At 42.1% G+C, this 15,228-nt stretch overlaps 1 protein-coding gene across 1 annotated transcript in view; it reads right to left on the bottom strand.

Annotated features, from left to right (window-relative positions):
* LOC126354878 (carcinine transporter-like) overlaps window positions 1–15,228 on the bottom strand; it is a 109,476-nt gene that overhangs the window by 67,981 nt on the left and 26,267 nt on the right. Inside the window, exon 4 of the mRNA XM_050004896.1 lies at window positions 4,582–4,739. Coding sequence (XP_049860853.1) covers window positions 4,582–4,739 — 158 coding nt within the window. The remainder of the gene's footprint in view (window positions 1–4,581; window positions 4,740–15,228) is intronic.

Consider the following 15,228-nt stretch of genomic DNA (forward strand, 5'->3'; position numbering starts at 1 on the left):
TGGTCGCAAGCTATAGTTTGACTGAATCTATGAGTAAAACTAAAACATGGTATTTTTAGGTAGGTATTCACTCAGCACGAACAAACAAATTGTCGATTATAAACCAATAGAAAAGGTATCCTATTTACGTTATTTACGATGTGACATATCATACGACTAAGACGTGGATGAAAATAAAAAATATATGTGACAAAATAAGGTGAACACTTAATGGTAAAACAAGGAAAGAAGCGCGACTGAAATTTTACGAAGTCATGTCAGCCCTCACTTTATTATACCGTTCAGATACCTAAACGGTGAAAAACAAAGTTTTACAACTCAAATTATTATAAATTAGATTTGTAAAATCTATGAAAGGCTGGACTAAGAAAGACAGAATTAGAAGCGAAGGAACAAGGGTAAAGTTAGCGAAGAAACCAAAAACCTTAAAGAGAATCCAAGACAAAGAAAAATGGAGAGAACATGTACATGGTATGCCACCACAAGTCTTCCTAACTAGCAATGGAATATAAGCGGTGAGGCAAGAGAAGTGTGGGAAGACCAAGGACGAGTAAGTGACATCGGAACAGGCCCTAGGACTAACCCTGGAACTGCAGAAGAAGAAGAAGAAGAAAATGGTGTGCTCGAAAAGTACACCAACGGAAATTTATTCCTCAAAATATGGCCGTTGCTCTTCTTTTGGCCATAAATACCTGTGATAGTCTGATTTTATGTCCTCGCTTCGTCCGATATGCGTTATTTATGCTCTAATGTAGCAGAAATTCTTAGCTTCTTTTACATTGTGTCATCAATTTTGGTGTTAAGTGCATCACTAATCTCTTTTCAGCTACTCATTATTTTCTTCTTTCTTCGGTTAAGTCTCCATTTACATTCTGTACTGACTAGGTTGTTCATTCCATTCAACTAGTCCTGCAGTTTTTCTTCGCTTTCATCGAGGACAGTGATTACATCGGCGAATCATATCATAGATGTACTTTCAACCTGAATTTTAATCTCATTCCTGAACGTTTCTTTTCTCTCCCTCAATGATTCTATGATACACTGACTAGTGTCTTAATGAAACTAAATTATATAATTACACCACACAATTTTGAAAATTTTTCATGATTATAGTAAAATAGTCATCAAGCCGAAGATTGTTTTGAGTGCCACATTGCTTTACTAGGCATAGTCCTTTTGGAGGTGGTATTCCGTTACCCTGCTCTGACCTCTAAACTCGTAACTTACGCAACCAATCATAGGGGAACCTACAGTTTACCGTGAATTCCGAACCACGGTGCAACTCCGCATTTTAAACATAAGCAAACATTACAAGAGGTGAAAGAAGAGATAAGTGAAAGATAAAAATCCTTGGACAGAAGGACCTTTGGATTTGTAGTGTGACACTTATTTTTAGCTCCTTCCTTTTTTCAATTATTGACAATGAAGTTTGTGTTTTACAGTTGTCTAGATTCTACATTACAGACCACAACCTCATAAAGAAGTACATGTTACCAAAGTCTCATAAATAATCACCAGCTCAACATCCGTCTACAGTCAAGCACATAAATAATTTATCGCTTTACCATTGAATAATTTAAAGAATTCTGCCAATTAACGAAGCTTCTACTAGTTTTACCGTATGCCATCAGCACTGCAGAAAATTTTCCATTTTCTTAATGCCTTCACTATCCATTTCACCTTCGTCAGTGGTGCTTCAGTGCAAACGAATTCACCTTCAATGGCATGCACTTTCATGGTCACTGAACCACCGAGCCTCGTTGTATATTGTAGCTAAATATTATAGATACATATTATAGACAGATATTATGATAATCTTTAGTAACTTGAGCTTATAAAACAGAGTTAGTATGTTTGATCTTAAATGTCTGAATATTACATTACTGTCTAATGATTAATGCCGGGAATACTGTGCAAAAATAAGTTTCCTGGATGTATTCCAACCTCTGCCTCCCTTACAGCTTTTTCCCTCTATAGCTCCCTCTAGTACCGTGGAAATTATTACCTGATGTCTTAACAGATGTCCTACCAATTTGTCCCTTCCTCTTGTCAGTGTTTGCCTCACCGATTCTGCGGAGAACGTACTAATTCCTCATGTTAGTGAGCCACCTAATGTTCTTCTGCAGCACCACATCTCAAATGCTTCGATTCTTTCTGTTGCAGTTTTCCCACAATCCATGTCTCACTATCATACACTGCTGTGTTTCAAACGTACGTTCTCTGAGATTCCTTCTTGACATTGAGGCATATCGCTGATGCTAGTAAACTTCTCTTGGCCAGGAATGGCTCTATTTTTTTCAATTCTAGACAGCTTTTTGTCTTTCTTGCTCCGTCCACCATGGTTGGTTGGTTGATTGGGAGGGGAGGAGGGGGGGAGGGGGGGAGGAGATCCGAGAGGTCATCGGTCCCATCGGATTAGGGAAGGATGGGGAAGAAAGTCGGCCGTACCCTTTAAAAGGAACCATCCTGGCATTTGCCTGAAGCTATTTGGGGGAAATTACGGAAAAAACAAATCAGAATGGCCGGACGAGGGTTTGGTTCAAATGGCTCTGAGTACTATGGGACTTAACATCTGAGGTCATCAGTCCCCTAGACTTAGAACTAATTAAACCTAACTAACCTAAGGACATCACACACATCCATACCAGAGGCAGGATTCGAACCTGCGACCGTAGAAGCAGCGCGGTTCCGGACTGAATCGCCTAGAACCGCTCGGCAACAACGGCCGGCAGGACGAGGGTTTGAACCGTCGTCTTCCCGAATGCGAATCCAGTGTGCTAACCACAGCACCACCCCTCTCGGCCTTCTATCATGTGTTATTTTGCTGTCTAGGTAGCATAATTTCTTAACTTCGTGATCCCCAATTCTAATGTTAGGTTTCTCGCTGTATCCTTTTTTGTTACTTCTCATTACTTCCGTCTTTCTTCGATTTACTCTCGATCCATATTCTGTACTCATTAGCCTATTCATTCCGTTCAACACATCCTGCAATTCTTCTTCGTTTTCACTGGATAGCAATTTCACCAACGAATGTCATCATTAATATCCTTTCACCCTGAATTTTAATCCCTAACTCGAACCTTTCTTTCGTTTCCGTCATAGCTTCTTCGATGTAGGGGCGAAAGACTATATTTCTGTCTTACACCCTCTGTAATCCGAGAACTTAGTTCTTGGTCTTCCAGTCTTATTGTTCCCTTTTGATTCTTGTACATATTGGGTATTACCCGACCTCCACTATGGGCTACCTCAATTATTCTCAGAATTTCAAACGTATTTCACCATATTATATTGTCGAACGCTTTCTGCAGGTTGATAAGTCCGATGAAATTGTATGGATTTTTCTTCATTCTAGCTCTCATTATCAAGCGCGACATCAGACCTGCCTCTACGGTGCCTTTACCTTTCCTAAAACCGAAATGATCGTCGTTTAAAAGATTTTATTTCCCGTTCTCCCATTCTCAGTCATATTGGTGCATGAGCTGAGAGACAATTGTGCAATGATTCTCTCCCTTGTCGATTCTTGCTATCTTCGGAACTGTGTGGACAACGATTTCCGAAAGGACTGAGGATATATATCGCAAGTCTCATACATTCTACACGTCAACGTAATTAGTCGCTTTGCTGCCACGTCCCCAAATTATTTTAGAAATTCCGATGGAATATTCACTCCGTCATTGCTTTCATCACTACTTTCGCAACCACTCGGAACATATTCATCAGAATCTGCAAATACATCTTCATCAGAACTAGAAATTGCGTCTGCCAATAATACGAACATGCAGTTCCTTCTATACTGGTACTGTGATGGCCTTAAAGAAAATAAAAATGAAGTAAATTTAATAGGTGGTTGACAATATTGTAGATTGGTATTAAGTAGAGATACCAGTCGATTTATGGTCTTACGTTGGAAAAATTAGGGGTAAATGCAACTGATACCAGTTTATTTTAGTAACCTTACCTTCAAGGCAAAGTGACGACTTCAGCGGTGATATTTCAGGAGCAGCTTGTTCCTCAATCTCTTCCTTGTCGCCTCTGTGCGCACCAAGACTCTCTCGACTCCTCACTAACAATGCGCCGAATGGTTAGGGTAATTGTTAAAGGAACAACTCTTATTTATTGTATATTCGAGCCAGATTTAAGTCCAATGTCACAGCACTGTTTCAATTGTTGAAACCATCTGTCAGCACAAAAGACCAATGTCGACTTTGGCCCTTCTTACAACAAATGTAAAATAAGAGGGAGAGCGAATGACAAGATTGGCCCTTGTATGCTGATTGGAAACTTGATAAAACACTTTCGGGTTTATATCTTAAAACCTCAGTATATCTCATCCAATGTGACTTAGACATTGCCCGTTTTAACATTACGAAGAACACGTGAAACGATTTGGTGAACACCAATAAAACAGTTTTGACAAATACTGACAGTGGCCCTTTTCAATGCCACAGAATTATTGTGGTTGTTCAAAAATTGTATTTGAAAACATTTTTAGATTGTATTTTAGTGATTGTTAGATAGTAGTGTTTTTAATCAATATCGTTTCTTTACATATTTTTGCTTTATTACTCCAGCTGAACTCACCTGTCGCCATGGTTGCTTCTAACATGGGCAAGTGTGTGCCTTCAGAGGCTGCCGATAGAGCAATGTAGAGAGGGAAGACGGACACTGAAGCGGGGAGCAGGGTCTGGGACAACGCCGTGGCACTCAGGCCTAGCAGAAACTGCTTCTTTCGTCCAAATCTGTGACAGGCAAAACATATTTGATGTGAACACCGAACACGAAAATGGTCACACATTTCTTATCGCTAATCATTTCTAACCGCATTCAGGTTATGTGTGAAATAATAATGTCATTCTCTGACATAATATAGTTTTTTGTCATCTTCTAACTTTTAGTGATATCTTTAAAGAAGTTAAAGGTTCGTAGAACTGGCTCGTAAAAAAAACACTACCGTACTGTATAGTGAGCTGTCGTCTCACTGTTGGAACCTGTCGTCGGAAAAGGTTCCAGCAAGGTACAGGGTAGTCGTTACTGACGATTGATGATGGCTTTCTCTTACATGCAGTGTCTGGTGTTTCTGAAAGGTTCTGTTCAATAAAACTTGTCGTTTAATAGCAGACAGCCTATGAATGTGTGTTCACCGGATAGACTGAAATACCACGAAGTAATAAAAGAATCGTGTCTCTAGCTTAAGACTAACATTCGAACTCAAGTCTCCGGTTACTACAGTTTCATTTCCTGTCAGTGCCATATTCCATATTAAAAATGTGTGAAAACTTATGGGACTTAACAGCTAAGGTCATCAGTCTCTAAGCTTACACCCTACTTAACCTAAATTATCCTAAAGACAAACACACACACCCATGCTCGAGGGAGGACTCGAACCTCCGCAGGGACCAGCCGCACAGTCCACGACTACAGCGCCCCAGACCGCTCGGCTAATCCCGCGCGGCTATTCCCTATTAACTGGAAAATGTCTTGCGCCAAAGGAATGCACATTGATGGCAGAATTAAACAGTTATCCACGTCGACAACACCACGATTCTATCGGTAGGATGCGGTACACACATTTTAATTTGTTATGTAATATATTCTAGCTAGATATCCTTAATACGGAAAGCTCTTTCTCAATCAAGTATTCCCAACAATCTTCCTCAGTGGTAAATTATTGCAAGACAGAAGAAATAGATATTAAGATAAATTGCCTTTGTCGCATAAATAACAGAAATTTCAAGTCTCAGTTTCCATAAATTTTACTTAACAGTTCACAAACGGAACTACCGTCACATGTATCCTCCATTTACAATATGAAGCGTGTAATCGTCCGGTGACCTGCCTTGTAAACTGATAGTACTTCACTACCGTATCCAAAGAATACTGCACGTAGGGCAACAACAGCACCGGCAGCTCGTGCTGTACAAAATTGCAGGCATTTTTACGAACAGGATGTTGAATGAGAAACTAAGCTATTTCTAACAGCAAACTGATGAAATTATTCGTATGTGTTACATGAAGGAAAGTCAACGAGAACGGTACAAGTTCGCAGTTTTCCCCACTAGTTGAAAGAAAACACACTGAAAAAGTGAGGGAATAGATTAAGTGATTAAATGTATAAAGACAAATGGCTCTGAGCACTATGGGACTTAACTTCTGAGGTCATCAGTCCCCCAGAACTTAGAACTACTTAAACCTCACTAACCTAAGGACATCACAGACATCCATGCCCGAGGCAGTATTCGAACCTGCGACCGTAGTGGTCGCGCGGTTCCAGACTGTAGCGCCTAGAACCGCTCGGCCACCCCGCCCAGCGTTTAAAGAAAGTTGAAGATGTAATAATGAACCATTTGGTCTCCTTAAAGCAAGCCTTAGTGTTGAGAGAAATTTCAACTGGTCCACTTTCTCGAAAATCGTGAGAGAAATGAATATATTTAGAAATGCCTGATAGACATGATCGGATTCCAATTTGTCTACCAGTATACCAGATATTAAAACTTGAATAAAGAATTTAGCCTTGTGGGAATTTCAATGTGAGATGATAAAGTGTACTTTCTCCTGTTCACTATTGTTCAGGTGATAACTGCCGAAGATAGTAATCATTCTAAAAACAAACTAACAGAGCTGTGCGAAGAATATGATAAATGAGACTTAAAGTAACGGAAATATGTCCAGTATTTTTCTGAGATATATTAATATTTCCAATAATTTTTTGTGTGGATAAAAATAACTGATTAACACAACATGAGTCTCCCAGGGAATTGAATCGTGGATCTGAAACTCGTAACGTAATGACGGCATAAAAGAGATGGGAAATCCCGTACCATACAAATGTGAACTGGTAACGCGGGAAAAAATGGAAATGAGCGTGTGGTTATGTTGGCCGGGAGGCGCCCTCCGGGGAAGTTCGGCCGCCGAGTGCAAATCTTATTTCAGTCGACCCCACATTGGGCGACTTGCGTCCCGGTGATGAGGATGAAATGATGATGAGGACAACACAGCACCCAGTCCACGAGCGGAGAAAATCTCCAACCCGGCCGGGAATAGAACCCGGGCAAGCTGCATGAGAGGCAAGCACGTAAATAAGCAATCAGCTAAGCGAGCAGACGGTATAGGGAAATCACCGATATATGAACTACGTGTTCTTGAAGCGTTTATTGTACTCGGTAGATCTGGCACCATTCGACTTTTCTCTACTCCCTCATCTGACCAAACATGTAATAGTCCCTCGGATATCACACTGAAGGAATCGAATGTACTCACTGGAAAAAAAAATTACATACTGGACTCATCTAAAAGAATACCAAATTTTAAAATCAGAAAAAAAATTTCGACCTGAAAACAGCGGTCTTTCTCTGCGTGACAGTAATTTTCAGTTTTCTCAGAAGATACTGCATCGGCTTGAACAACAAATATTCTCCTCCTCTTTAGACTCATGTGTGTATATTGCCATATAAAAACCAGAATAAGTTAGAGTACTGTGAAGTAATAAGTATGAAAACAAGATCTCGAGTGTAGTCTTCTAATTGACCAGTAAATCTAAATTAAATGTGGGTCACCCTAGCGTACAGGGTGTCAGATGAAAACTGCAGTAAGACCTGGTACGAATCATTCTGCGCGTTTATTTTCCTTGGTGACAGCTGTGATTGTATGTCGTCGAATGAGCAACGTAAGTAACAAAACTACGCAACTGACCCCATTTTACTTGATAAGAGATATTAGACTTATTGTTAGACGTAATTTCAGTGATAAATTGTTTTCTGCAATGACTTTGTTTCATCTTCCACTAACAAATTCTAAATTTGTTTAGTAATCAAATTTTCTAAAACTGTCACGTCCTATCCACATTAAAATCCAGATCCGAAATCTGTGTCGTCAGTGATGAACAGCAATTAGCATTGTGATATGTTTATTACACACAGTAAGAACAGAACTACACACCTGCGTACTGCAATCAGTGACACTCATAGGAGACGGATTGAAGACTTAGCCCCATCCGATTTTGATTCGTTTCCAAAACTTAAAGAACACCTTCGAGGACTTTACTTTAATAGCGATGAAGATGTGCAAGTAGAGGTGAGTGTGAGACTCCGTCAAAACGTTAAACATTCTACAAAAACTAAAACTCCTGCCGAACAGTCCAGGAAGGCCCAACGGTACCGACTGGCAGCCGTGTCGTCCTCATCCCATAGGGGTCACTGAATGCGAATATCGAGAGGCATGTGGTCAGCACACCGCTCTCCCGACCTTATGTCAGTTTCCGAGACAGGCGCCGCTACTTCTCAATCAATTAGCTTCTCAGTTTGCCTCACAAGGTCTGAGTGCAGCTGGCTTGCCAACAGAGCTCGGCAGACCGGATGGTCACCCATCCAAGTGCTAGCACAGCCCGACAACACTGAACAGGAAGTATCAACATACCGTCTCCTGTTGTGAGAAATTTTTGAGTAGTTGGGATGACTGGCTTGAGAAATAAATATGAAGACATGAAAAATAAAGATGTATCACTGTAAAACGGTTGCTTTATTTAAGAAAACTTTAACAGTTTTCGCTCAGAATTTTGGAGGCATAATTTTTCAGCACGCTCTCGCACAGAGGTTACAAACATCAGAAATTTCGAGGAGTTTTAAGAACTGATAAACACTACATAACTAGTAATGGCTTGTGGTTGACTTCGAACTGGAGCCCCACAGCTTGTCAGCGAGTGATGTTAACTACTACACCACAATGGATTCAGCCAAATTTTTCTAGATGTACGTTATTTATTACATTTTATGTGAAATAGCATCTTATTGTTTGAGAATATCTCATTCGATCCGATGACAGCACCCTGGACCTGGGTCTTGTGAGTGATTCTCTGTATGACAGCGCGGGAGGGTGCACACGTTCTGATCGTAGTGTCACATCCTCTTCACTATGGTGAGCATCCAAGACAGTCCCTCCAGTCGAAGGTTCATGATCCTTGACAAGAAGCCTCAGAACTATAGTATGACTTCATCGGAGGACGTTTCGGAACTACACGCCTGGAAATGGAAAAAAGAACACATTCACACCGGTGTGTCAGACCCACCATACTTGCTCCGGACACTGCGAGAGGGCTGTACAACCAATGATCACACGCACGGCACAGCGGACACACCAGGAACCGCGGTGTTGGCCGTCGAATGGCGCTAGCTGCGCAGCATTTGTGCCGCCGTCAGTGTCAGCCAGTTTGCCGTGGCATACGGAGCTCCATCGCAGTCTTTAACACTGGTAGCATGCCGCGACAGCGTGGACGTGAACCGTATGTGCAGTTGACGGACTTTGAGCGAGGGCGTATAGTGGGCATGCGGGAGGCCGGGTGGACGTACCGCCGAATTGCTCAACACGTGGGGCGTGAGGTCTCCACAGTACATCGATGTTGTCGCCAGTGGTCGGCGGAAGGTGCACGTGCCCGTCGACCTGGGACCGGACCGCAGCGACGCACGGATGCACGCCAAGACCGTAGGATCCTACGCAGTGCCGTAGGGGATCGCACCGCCACTTCCCAGCAAATTAGGGACACTGTTGCTCCTGGGGTATCGGCGAGGACCATTCGCAACCGTCTCCATGAAGCTGGGCTACGGTCCCGCACACCGTTAGGCCGTCTTCCGCTCACGCCCCAACATCGTGCAGCCCGCCTCCAGTGGTGTCGCGACAGGCGTGAATGGAGGGACGAATGGAGACGTGTCGTCTTCAGCGATTTGAGTCGTTTCTGCCTTGGTGCCAATGATGGTCGTATGCGTGTTTGGCGCCGTGCAGGTGAGCGCCACAATCAGGACTGCCTACGACCAAGACACACAGGGCCAACACACGGCATCATGTTGTGGGGAGCGATCTTCTACACTGGCCGTACACCTCTGGTGATCGTCGAGGGGACACTGAATAGTGCACAGTACATCCAAACCGTCATCGAACCCATCGTTCTACCATTCCTAGACCGGCAAGGGAACTTGCTGTTCCAACAGGACAATGCACGTCCGCATGCATCCCGTGCCACCCAACGTGCTCTAGAAGGTGTAAGTCAACTACCCTGGCCAGCAAGATCTCCGGATCGGTCCCCCATTGAGCACATTGAGCATGTTTGGGACTGGATGAAGCGTCGTTTCACGCGGTCTGTACGTCCAGCACGAACGCTGGTCCAACTGAGGCGCCAGGTGGAAATGGCATGGCAAGCCGTTCCACAGGACTACATCCAGCATCTCTACGATCGTCTCCATGGAAGAATAGCAGCCTCATTGCTGCGAAAGGTGGATATACACTGTACTAGTGCCGACATTGTGCATGCTCTGTTGCCTGTGTCTATATGCCTGTGGTTCTGTCAGTGTGATCATGTGATGTATCTGACCCCAGGAATGTGTCAATAAAGTTTCCCCTTCCTGGGACAATGAATTCACGGTGTTCTTATTTCAATTTCCAGGAGTGTATATTATGGCTTCATCGGAGGACGCCCCTACACTTTTGTCTTATTGCTGAAGGACCTTAATTCTCGATTTTTATATCGATGCGATACAGCCCAAAGAAGCATATTAGTCCCAATTTCGGTACAGAAGTACAAATTCGTGCCAAATCTACTGGGTTATATCTCACTGGCCAATGCTTAGTGTTCTACACTCTCGTCCATTCTCCTGGACATCCAGCGCCCGTCTGCAAGTCGTCTGTCCTTCTTCTTAAGATCCATTTATGAGTGTTTCATGTAGTATCCCGAGTACTTCCAATTGAAAAAAGAACAGTGTACCCATTTTCGTTCCGATCTCGTCATCATAGAGTAGAAACAACTGTTTGAAACCTGTGGTGTCTATTTGTGCTGTGTTACATGAGAATTTCGAGAAGGGCAGCATTGTATCCGCATTTGTATCTGTCTCTCTGTTCCACATAAGTGTACATAGAGATCACATGTGCCAATATTTAAGCATTCTCCGAGGCCATGCGCATGTGGGTAGTACATAATTGTCCTGTAGGTGACGTCGCAAAATGGAATTTCCTCTGATACTAGTCTCGACTTGAAAACCTAGCCACGATCAGAAATCATTACGTGGCTTGCTTTTTGCTTCAAAATGGTATATTCTACAATCAACCATACAATTTCCAGATCTTTGGCAGTTGGTACAGCTTTGGTGACAGCGTAACAGGCGAGGTATTCATTTCAGATTGTTATCCAATGATTACTACTTGTCAACTTTTGGGAACCCCCACGAGAAATAAATTCAGCAGAGTGGCAGTGCAGTAGGAGTAGGTACGAGAGGCGCTGAAGGTAACTGTGACATGTGCTTCCATCGGTGGCATTCATTAAAATGGCTCACATAGTGTCTAATAGATCAGTACCCACCTGGCTGGTCTCCACAATTACCAGGTAACTAACTTGGAGTGTCTGAACAAACTTGAATAGCTGACTGTAGATGAGCTGGGATGATGAGCAACCTTTTCTACCCAGTGTATCTCAGTTCCTCTTGCATAATGTTCTATTTATTAGCTAGAATTCTTCTTACTTTGGTTCTTCCTTCTTCAAGAATTCTATAGTTGTCAGATTTTATGGATCGTCCCTTTGTTCGCCGGCAATGTCATTTAATGCAGCGGTGACTGAGATTTTGACGCGCTTTTATGTTGCACCAAAGGATTAGTTGAAAGTCCCTTATTGTACACCCACAGTGACTTCGTACTCCTGGAGCCTCATTGCCCAAATCACCAGTGGACTGATGGATACTTCAGCCTAGTCGGCCAGCGTAGAGTTGGTCCATCATAGCGCTCAATGTTTTGTCAGATATATACGGCTGGAAAATGTGAAGACACAAATTACTGCAAGGCACTCTTTATCTGTTATAGAGAAATTCTTCTCCAACTTGAAGAGTCCTCTGAATGCATAATCTATCATATTTTTAGAACCTCCCTGAATTTGTACGAGAACCGCACCAATATCGTAACCACTAGCATCGGTGTGTTCTGTCTTAGAATTATTGTCATACAATGCTAGGACTGGAGAAGATGGTAGCCCTTCCCTGTAAATGAGGAAAGATCTTTCTTTCATCTTGTTTCCACGAAAATTGGCATCTCGCAGCACTACCTTCTTCAAGAGATATGTCTTTATACAGAAGTTCTTTATGAGCTGCTGGTAGTACGAGGGTCACTCCAAAAGAAATGCACACTATTTTTTTAATCCATCTTTTATTCTACATGTCTGAAAGTTTTACAGTGTGTAGATACATCCTTTAGGAACAATATTTTCATTTCTCCACATAATTTCCATCCCTCTCAACTGCCTTACGCCATCTTGGAACCAGCGTCTGTATACCCGCACGATAAAACTCTGGACCAACTTGTTGGAGCCACTGTTTGGCAGTGTGTACAAGGGAGTCATCATGTTCAAACATTGTTCCACGAAGAGAATCTTTCAGTTTCCCAAAGAGATGATAGTCACATGTAGCCAGGTCAGGACTGTAAGGCGTGTGTTTCAGTGTTGACCATCCGAGTATTGTGATCGCTTCCATGGTTTTTTCACTGACATGTGGCCGTGCATTGTCGTGCAACAGCAAAACACCCTGCTTTTGCCGATGTGGTCGAACTTGACTCAGTCGAGCTTGAAGTTTCTTCGGTGTCATCACATATGCATCAGAATGTGTGATGGTTCCACTTGGCATGATATCCACAAACAAGATTCCTTCGGAATAGAAAAACACCGTAGCCATAACTTTCCCAGCAGAAGGTGTGGTTTCTTGGGTGAATTTGCATGATGCCACTCCATTGATTGCCTCTTCGTCTCTGGTGAAAAATGATGGAGCCATGTTTCATCACCTGTCACAATTCTTCCAAGAAATTCATCTCCAACTTTCTCATACTGTTCCAAAAGTTCGCTGTATACCGTTTTTATTGTTTCTTTGTGAGCCACTTTCAACATCCTGGGAACCCACCTGGCACAAGCTTTTTTAACGCCAACACTTTCAGTATTCTGCAAACACTTCCTTCCCCTATCCCAACGTAGCGTGACAATTCGTTCACTGTGATGCATCTGTGAGCAGTCATCATTTCGTTAACTCTCTGCACATTGTCTGGAGTGTGTGCAGTTCGAGGCCTGCCGCTGCAAGGACAATCCTCAATACTGCTGTGCCCGCTTTCGTCACGTAACCTGCTTGTCCACCGACTAACTGTACTGCGATCGACAGCAGCATCTCCATACACCTTTTTCAACCTCTTGTGGATGTTTCCCACTGTCTCGTCTTCACAGCACAGGAATTCTACGATAGCACGTTGCTTCTGATGAACGTCAAGTGTAGCAGCCATCTCGAAGACATGATGTGACGGCGCCACTCACGGGAACAGGTTGAACAAAGTTTGAAAACTAGCAGGAGGGATGTATCTACACACTGTAAAACTTTCACACATGCAGAATTAAAACTGTATTTTTACAAAAATAGTGTGCATTTCTTTTGGAGTGACCCTCGTATGTACACATTCCGACAAAACTTCTCATATCAGGAATATGCTAAGGAGTCGGGGAACCTCCTCTTATTTTCTCTGGACTTCGGGCTCCATCTTCATTACCTAGGTGGCTGGGGTATTTTGTATACCAAACAGCATAAGTTCAAACATATAGAGGCTGTCAGGAGTCATGAAGGCAGTCTTCTCCCAGTCAGCCTCGAGATCAGTCTCAGCCGTAACTGAGATATACTTTATTCGTTTCAGGCATTCCAGTGTCATCAGTGCACGGCAATGCATAGGCATCTCTTTTCGCGATGTTGTTCATACGTCGGTAGTTGACACAGGAACGCCATACGGCAGTCATATCTTTCACAAGGACCACTGGAGAGGATCATAGACTCTCTGAAGGGACAATAATGTCATCTTGCAGCATCTTTTCCACTAGGCTTCCTAATTACCCACTGCTTAGCCAGAGACCCCTGTATGACTGCTAGCTAATTAGTGGATGATCCAAAGTGCTGATACAGTGCTTTGCCATGGGCCATTTGGTCTATCTTTTCTCCAGTCCAGATTAGGAAGTATCCAGAAATTGGTGCAGAACAGCTATCACTCACTAGCGTTGCTCCTCAGTCATGCAGATCTTATTAGCAACTCGAAAGTAGCTCTCTCCCCTCCATTGTTTGTAGTATCTGAGAATGATTTTTCATCAGTGGTGCTAAGCTGGTTCAGTTTTTCCTCTGGACATATCTTTAGGTACGATTTGTGGCTGCTCATGACAGATACTGATCTAAAGTTCTCCTTCTTATCTGACCATAAAGACATCTAACTAAAACTTATTGTTAATAATATTACACCTGTTTGTAAGCAGACTGAACAACTAAGGACAATTAATGACACAAGTGTTGCTGATTACAGGACCAAACTAAAAGTGATAAAATAACATGCAATTCTCTCTGTGTTAATATTGATGATGCTATTAGAAAATTTCTTATGGCACTTGCTGATACACTTGAAAAATATTTCCGAAGGCAGCTATAAGGCACTAAAGTTCAGCTGTGAAGCCTTGACAGACATTTGTATGTAAACGGTTTAAATCTGAATTACAAAAACTTAGATCTTGATTTATTATGATAATTCAAAGAACTATCATAAAACTAAAGTGAAGTACATAAAAAGCCATTATAGGGTAGAAATTATAAGTGCCTAATGCCAAGCAAATGACTTTATTAGTAATGCCCATAATAAGTGCAAAGCTGCCTGGTAGGCTAAAATACGTAAAAGTAAGAACCATGGAAATCTTTCAAGTGATGTCAGTATCCCACTCGATGAATTTACTGTCTTTCTCGTCAACATCTCAAATGTAGCTAGCTCAAGCTTAGATATCTCTAAAAAATGTCAAAACGAACAAAGCTTTCAAGTTACAAATGTGTTCCTGAAACACTCACAAAATGAATACTGATATGTTGTCAACATTTAAAGGCCAAGAAATCAAGAAATATATAGCATTTAAAAAACTGAAGCTTTTTAGGGATTACACAATTATATTATTAAAAAGATAATATACACTGATTAATTGGATGTTTGAAGAAGGTTGCTTTCCACCCTGCATAAAAATAATGGTGGTTTTGCCCTTACACAGGAAGGGTGACAAGTAAAGACCTAATAATTTCCATTCCATATCCCTTGTTCCTATACTGTCAAAAATAGCAAAATAATTCATACAGTTAGAAATTTCTATGTATCTAGCATGTCATGGATTTTTGTCATAATTCCAATATGGATTCAGACTCGGTCTATCTACAGTCC

The sequence above is a fragment of the Schistocerca gregaria genome, chromosome 3, assembly GCF_023897955.1.
Source record: "Schistocerca gregaria isolate iqSchGreg1 chromosome 3, iqSchGreg1.2, whole genome shotgun sequence".
Lineage (NCBI taxonomy): Eukaryota > Metazoa > Arthropoda > Insecta > Orthoptera > Acrididae > Schistocerca > Schistocerca gregaria.